Source organism: Cibotium barometz, chromosome 18 (assembly GCF_041138505.1).
Source record: "Cibotium barometz isolate CiBa-2024 chromosome 18, ASM4113850v1, whole genome shotgun sequence".
Taxonomy (NCBI): domain Eukaryota; kingdom Viridiplantae; phylum Streptophyta; class Polypodiopsida; order Cyatheales; family Cibotiaceae; genus Cibotium; species Cibotium barometz.
This window is the reverse complement of record NC_141063.1, coordinates 31,510,272-31,518,161: the sequence shown is the minus strand read 5'-3', so window position 1 is coordinate 31,518,161 and position 7,890 is coordinate 31,510,272. Positions and strand designations below refer to the sequence as shown.

General features: G+C 45.0%; 1 protein-coding gene across 1 annotated transcript; it reads left to right on the top strand.

Moving 5' to 3' along the window:
• The first annotated feature begins 407 nt into the window (after positions 1–407).
• On the top strand, positions 408–7,533 carry LOC147629204 (uncharacterized). The gene is made up of 3 exons (XM_086812469.1): positions 408–1,823; positions 2,096–6,249; positions 6,375–7,533. The coding sequence occupies exons 1-3, from the start codon at positions 411–413 to the stop codon at positions 7,291–7,293; spliced, it is 6,486 nt and encodes a 2,161-aa protein (XP_086668595.1). The 5' UTR covers positions 408–410; the 3' UTR covers positions 7,294–7,533.
• The last annotated feature ends 357 nt before the right edge of the window (positions 7,534–7,890 follow it).

Genomic DNA, 7,890 nt, shown 5'->3' with positions numbered 1-7,890 from the left:
GGAGGAGGTTTGGATAGAGTTTGATTTTGGAAGCCTCAAAAGAAGTGCAGGTGACAAGCATTTGGAGGTTCGGGAAGAAGAGGAGGAGGAGGTTTGGGATTTTGGGAGCCCTAGTATTTCCTTAACGAAGAAAATATGATTATTTTTTCTCAATTTCACGACTTTTATTTAGCCAAAATATGATTATTTTTTCTCAATTTCACGACTTTTATTTAGCCAAAATATGAAATGCGAAGGCGGTATTTCAGTTTTTTTTATTTTTATTTTTTTGTAATTTCTTCGTTTTGCACGAAGGTCGAATTCGGGCGTGATTGTTACGCTCGCGTGTGAAACCCACCAGCTCACTTTTCGAATTCGGGCGTGATAGTTACGCTCGCGTGTTACGCTCGCGTGTGATTCTTAAACCCACCATGTGTGTGTCCCTCGAGCGAGCTCGTTTGGTTAGCATGGCAAGCTTGGCTTCTTCTGATAATGAGGAGCTGCCTTGCAGTAGCAGCACTAGTGCCACTTCTCTGATCCCTAGTAGTATCTCTCGCTTGAAGCTCTGCTACCACGATCGAGTTAAGATCTTCGCAGTCTCCCCTTCTCACCTCCCCTTCTCAAAGCTCCTCACCATTGCAGCCCAAGCTTTTCCTGAGATAGAAAATGTCGGCACTGCAAATTACGCCCTTAACCCAAAACACTCTCTAATTAATCAAAACACTAGCTCAATTGAGCTCACTTACCATGACAAAGGAGATGAGGTTGTAATAGATGGCGATGAGTCCCTCAGATTAGCAATTCTAAGCTTCCAAGAATCACGTCTTGATCTCAAGATCCAGATCCATCTTAAGCTTAATTATGCCATCATTAATCAAGAAAATTCCTACACATCAAAGCGAATACCCCCTTCTGCATTGAATAGGAGTTCTCGTACTACTCCTTGCCGCCATTTCAGCGTAGCTGGTCTCTGCAAATTTGGCTCTTCATGCAGGTTTTCGCATGATGTCATCAGTCATTATGATGGTGGCAACAAGTTGATTAGTGCTCATTCTGCCTCGATCCCTCAAGAATCACAGATTAATAACCGGTTCAAGACGCAGCAGAAGGCATCCGAGCATGACAACTGCATCTCAAATCTCAGCTCTCCAGATGTGTTTCGCAGGTCAATGCCAACCCCAGCTTCTCCTTTGAATGGGCATCCTCGTGCTACTCCTTGCCAGCATTTCAGAGCTGGTCTCTGCAAATTTGGCTCTTCGTGCAGGTTCTTGCATCACATCATCGGTCATTATGATGGTAGCAACAAGCTGATTAATGTTAAATCAGCCTCAATCCTTCAGGAATCAGAGATTGAGAACTGGTTGATGGCCCAGCAGAATGCATCTGAGCATGATAACATCTCATATCTCAGCTCTCCAGATGGGTTTGACAGCATGGTTCAGATCCTTAACCAGCCCCATCTCTCTGCAAGGGTCATAAATCAGCTTGTGGTCGTGCTTACCCGTCCTGAGTTCCGCACCAGCATGCTCAAGCAAGCGACAGACAAAATCTACAATGCTCTCATTGGATCTCAATTTCTCATCACGTTGCACTCCCACATCCGCAGCAATGTGAAACCCACCCCAGGGTGCATCGAGCCATATATTTTTCTCTGTGAAGGGCTTGTGGCACGCACCAGTAATGGGTGGAAGGAGGCCCCCTTGGATGAGCTCAAAACCCTGGTGGATGAGGTGGAGCATGACTTGGCGAGGGACCTCGGCTTCGTCCTAGCAAGGTTGCTCGATTACAGGGCCAAGAAAAAGAGAATGGATGCAGTGGATGACCAAGTGGAAGCGCTTTCTATGGTGAGAACCCTAGCCCTGACATTTCTCATCTGCGAAAGGCCTTTACAGACACTGAAATTCTGCTAAATTAATAAAGTAAACGTGTGCTGCATTTAGAATCATGTTGTTGGTTATGTTGGAAAGGCAGACTCTAGTTTACTAGTGATGAGCCTGCCTGGATGGATTGAGTTATATTCTATGCTAAATTGAGCAACCTGTGCAAAATATCTAGGTTATTATGTCTTTTGTTGAACAATGTCTGAGCTAATGCTGTGATGAAACCCTCTGAACAGGGCTCAAACTTCAGAAACCTTCCCATCATACCCTCAAAAGAGCAGTTGTTCTCTTTGGAGAGCCCAATTCAGCTGCCTGTAAACCAAGTAGGACTCAGGTATCCTAGTGTTGCAGCATATCTGGATACACATTTCAGATTAATGCAGGAAGATTGCATGGCAACACTAAGGGATGGTGTCCGCGAGCTTCGCAGGAACTCCATAGATCCTAACCTGCATGTCTACAAGAATGTCCGTCTGGCAGGCATCCAATGTGGTCATGAAGGCATTGTGTATCGAGTCTCTTTCGGTGTCAATGCAAGGCATGGGAATTGGAAGTCATCAAAGCGTCTCATGTATGGCTCGCTCTTATGCATCTCATGTGACACATTTCAGACATTCTTGTGGGCGGTCGTCATGAACCGGACGCCCGAGCTTCTCACTAAGGGTTTGATTGACATTCGGCTTTTGGAGGATTCCGATCAAAGAATAGAGGCTAGCAGAGTGTACGTTATGGCAGAGTCATGTGCTGCTTACTTTGAGGCTTACTCCCATGTGCTCCAGAATCTGCAAAGGCCAGAAATGGATCAACTCCCTTTCCAAGAGCATCTCATATCCTTGGAGCCTCACGTAAAGGAACCTGTCTATCTGAAAGGCAGAAACCGACAGGATATCTATGATTTTGAATGTGCCTTCCCCCTCATGAAGAAAGAGTTGCTCACCACCAGCTTTCATATACTGCAGACCTGGCCTGAATGGACAAGTTCCTTGGATAGAAGCCAGATGTCTGCACTCAAGCATGGGCTGACAAAAAGGCTTGCCCTCATTCAAGGCCCTCCTGGCACAGGTAAAACCTTCATTGGGCTCTTGATTGTGAAGATCATGCTGGGGAATTTGAAGCAAATTGCTTCTACTTTCCATGCAGTACGGCCTCCTTCACATCTCAAGAAAGCAAAGGACCAAACCAGCCTACAGGAAAATACAATAGGAGGGCCAATACTTATCATCTGTTACACTAACCACGCCCTGGATCAGTTTTTGGAGGGCATATATGCCCATGAGAAGAATGTGGTCAGAGTTGGAGGACAGTCTAAGTCCACTGAGCTTGAAAAGTGCAACTTGAAAACTCTTCTTCAAAGAAAGCAGACAGATAGGGACTCAAGCAGGCATGGCCATAACTATCATGATCCTTCATTTCTGGACAACGCTCTTTATGAAACCAATAGGCAAGCTTACAGCAGGAAAAAATATCTTGAGGAGGAAATTCTCGAGGTTGCAGACCATATTAACATAGACGTGGCCACAAAAGAGTTACTCCATGGAGTTGCTACAGAGGAGCAGATCCAATCCCTTTTCTATGAAGGTTGCAATAACAAGACTGTTATGAATATGTGGCTACATGAACTAGAGGGAGAAACTCAAATGGGCAAAGACACAGATGACCAATCACAGAGAAGCAATGCACAATCGCGAATGTACAACCCCTACGGTGTTCTTATGGGGGGGGAGGAAGCTTCAATTGAGTCAAGAGGGAGTAGCCCAGACGGCACTTCACATCAGTTTGGAGAAATTGATAAGGGAAGTGGGAGCTCAAATGTGTTAAATGATGTTGAGTTTCATGGAAACAAGAAAGGCAAAAACTCTTTTGGAAGCTCAAATGATACTGAAGGCTTTCTTCAAGATAAGAGCCTACATGGTGATGGGTTTCTGTCTAGCTCAATATATGCAAATAGGCATGAAGAAAATCAAGGCGAAATTGATCATGATGACAATGGTAAAGACAGCACAAGAGAAGGAAGAAAGGATAAGATGAAGATGATTGTACAGAAAGATACAGACCTTGTTGTGTCACAAAGAAGTGATGCAGCAGATGACTGTGTACCTCCAGATCCAGCATGGACCGAGGTAAGGACAAGGAGGTCAAAACCTTATGTAGCATCTAAGGAAAACACCACTAAGATGATGTCCAACAAGAATGGAGGTGTGCAAGGGAATAATTGGCCCTTGGAAATGCTCAAGAATTATACCGATGTGTGGTCTCTGGATGGAAGAGCTCGGAGGGTATTGCACGACCATTGGCTTGACACTATCCGGCGTGAAGCCCAAGATAAGATGTCACTCCTTTCCATTCAATATGAAGATGCATGCAGAACCAAGTTAGAGGTAGAGAATGAAATCCAACTTTCATTGTTGAGAAAGGCCAAAGTAGTGGGAATGACAACCACAGCAGCTGCACGACACCACCGCATCCTAGAATCTCTACAATTGGAGATAATCATAGTGGAAGAGGCTGCTGAAGTGCTAGAGAGCCACACTTTGGCCTGCTTGACAGCCTCCACAAAGCACTTGATTCTGATTGGAGATCATTTGCAGCTCCGGCCATCTGTGGCTGTTCATAATCTAGCTGTCAAGCACCACCTAGATGTTTCACTGTTCGAGAGGTTGGTAAAAAGTGGGATTGAATATGTGACACTAGAAGTGCAAAGGCGCATGAGGCCATGCATCTCCAAGCTTATCTCTAGCATTTACCCAATGCTGAAAGATCATGTGTCCGTTGCAGCCCATGACAACATTAAAGGCATCAAGTCTAATGTCTTCTTCTTCAACCACACCGCACTCGAGGATCACAGAGGTGACGATGAGTCAGGAAAAATGAATGTGGGGGAAGCACTATTGGTAGTAGAGTTGTGTGATTATTTTCTCAAGCAAGGGTACACAAATACAGATATCACAATATTGTCCATGTATAAGGCCCAGACCCAAGAGATTTTGCATAGGTTGACATGCAAGCTCCAAGCAAATCCCCTTTGGCAAAGCCAATCCCTTCAGAAACTGCCACGGGTAAGCAGTGTTGATGACTACCAGGGTGAGGAGTGTAAAATCATAATCCTCTCATTGGTGAGAAGCAACCACATTCCTACAAAAGGTGGTCCTGGTAAGGTAGGTTTTCTCAAGGTCTCCAACCGTGTGTGTGTTGCCCTATCTAGGGCCAAGGATGGCCTGTTCATATTTGGGAATGGAGAACTGTTATCTAAGAAGAGTGAACTGTGGAACACTGTGATCAAAGAGCTGCAAAGTTCCAAGTCTTATGGTGATGCACTCACACTATCATGTCAGAACCATCCGGAAAAGGAGACCAAGATTCTCAAGCCAAGTGATTTCCAAGATGTGCCAGACGGCGGCTGCAACCAACCATGTGAGCATCAGTTGAGCTGTGGTCACGCATGTCCAAAGCGATGTCATCCAGGTGATCATGACATGATAGTGTGCCCCAAGCGTTGCCCTCGCAAGATTCCATCATGCAATCATCAGTGTCAAAGCTTGTGCCATGGGTTTGAAACGTGCCCCCAATGTAGAGAGCTAGTTTTCAAAGAACTGCCACTGTGTGGGCATTCTGCACGTGTCATCTGTTCAGCATTGATAGAGTCAGTGATCTGTAAAGTGCCTTGCCCGAAGATATTAGTGTGCTCTCACAAATGCCGGAATACCTGTGGAATGGCATGCACTTCTGACTGCAATGAGCTGGTAGAAAAAACCTTGCCCTGTGGTCATTCAGCAAAGCTTCCATGCCACTGTGATCCCTTGAAATACCTATGTAGGCAGCCTTGCCAGAAGAATCTTCCTGAATGCCAGCACATTTGCATGGGGACTTGTGGATCTTGCAAGCAAGGGGAAGTGCATATTCCATGTCAACAAAAGTGCAGCAGAGCGCTGCCGTGTGGTCATCCCTGTACATCTGTTTGCCATAAGGTATGCCCTCCTTGCTCCATGCCTTGCCAGAAAAGGTGTGTACACAGCCGTTGCCCAAAGAAATGTGGGTACCCATGTGTGCCGTGCATGGAGCCATGTGAGTGGAAGTGCAAACATCACAGTTGCGGAATGCTATGTCATGAACTTTGTGATCGACCGTGCTGCAATGAACCATGTGAGAAGGTTCTTGAATGTGGGCATCCTTGCCTGGGATTGTGCGGTGAGCTTTGTCCACCTATTTGCAGAATCTGCACACCCTATTTCAAGGACATCATTTCACAGATGTCGATAGAAGAGTTCGATGAATCCGACTGTTTCGTCCAGCTGCAAGACTGCAGACATGTCTTTGAAGTCAGTGGACTCGATACATGGATGCAAACAGAGCAATCTGAGTCTGGTGTTCATGGCATCTTACCCAAGCGATGGTATGCAACAATCTTAGTATTCTCCTATACACTTATCTGAGATGTTGTAGCAAAATATTTTCACAATGGGTGCTGTTTGAATCCTCTATTCTTAATTTTTTGTCTGTTCAACCTGATTTTTGCAGCCCTGAATGCCGGAAGCCGGTCATAAGATCTTTACGGTATGGTAATGATGTGAAGACCAAACTCCGCCAAATCGAGGATGTGAAAAAGCGCATCCTTGGTTTCGAGATGACTAATGAGGGTATCAGGCACCTGCGAGAGAAAAGGTTTGCAGAGGCTGTCGAGAAATTTGTTGTTGCAATTGAGCATAATGTGGCAAATTTCCAGACATATTTTGGGTTGGGCTGTGCACTCTGCTCTCAATCCAAGTTCAGCCATGCAGCTCTCCTTTTCCATTTCATCGTAAAGCACAGTCCTCTCGCAAATGGGGGCAAGGATGTGGAGACCATACAGGAAGGCAGAAGAAGAGCTCAGGAGCTGTCATATGATGATAATTATGATGATAATGATGATTATAATGATGATGATAATGATGATTGGGGTGCTCCATTAGAAGCGAGGAGTAGACTGAGGCCCATAATACTGCGCACCCTATCTGATGAGCCTTTGCTCCAAGATGAGGCAGGCTATGAATTGGCTATCAAGGCTCTGATCCAGTGGGCAGCTGCGTTATCAAATCTTAGCCGATTCCAAGCCGCGATGAAGGCATGCCAGATCGTCCTTGAAAAGGAGCCTGACAATAAAGAGGCTGCAGAGACCCTGAGGCTTGCAAGCAATGGCGAGAAAAGTCAGGTGGTTAAGGCCATGGTGCGGGAAGTTGGAGGAAGAGGCCATTGGTACCAGTGCCCAAATGGGCATTACTATGTGGTTGGGGAGTGCGGAGGGCCAATGCAGATCTCCACCTGCCCTGATTGCAAAGCTACTGTGGGAGGCCAAAATCATGCCCCCGCCTTGGGCAACAGACACTCGGACATTGACGGCAGCAGCGATTCTGCATGGAGCAACGGAACTGGGCTGGGGAATCTCAATCTCGAGATCTAAAGCAAGTACATAAATGGGCCCTAAGCGTACATCGCTAAGCATATTTCGTTCGGGATTACCAATCATGGAAGGCAGCAGCTTATTTATTATGGTTTTTTATTTATTATGGTTTTTGGGTTTTTATTTATTATGGTTTTTGTGACTTGAGTTCACAATGTAGTGTGTTTTTATTTATTATGGTTTTTGTGACTTGAGTTCACAATGTAGTGTGTTTTTATTTATTATGGTTTTTTGTGCAAACAAGAATCCTAGAGTTCACAACTTCACTTTTTTTTTTTTAATGCGAAGAAATTGTTATGTTAGTATCAAAAAAGATACATCACCCAGAGGTTAAACCTTCAGCTTAACAAGCTTCCTAAAGATTGTCTTGGCAGCTTCCTTTCTAATAGAAGCACTAGTATTACTGGCCAGCTTATCGCAGGATGATTTCTTTGACTTGTTTTGCATTGAGAGAAGGGGCTGTACTCATACCATAGTGTGCTACCATATTTTTGCATCTCCAAATCTTAGATATAATAAAGGCTCTAATTGAATGCCAAACACTATACATAGATGGGTTCATTCTTCCTTTGCAGCCAAGTAGGGCTTGTCTTCAGT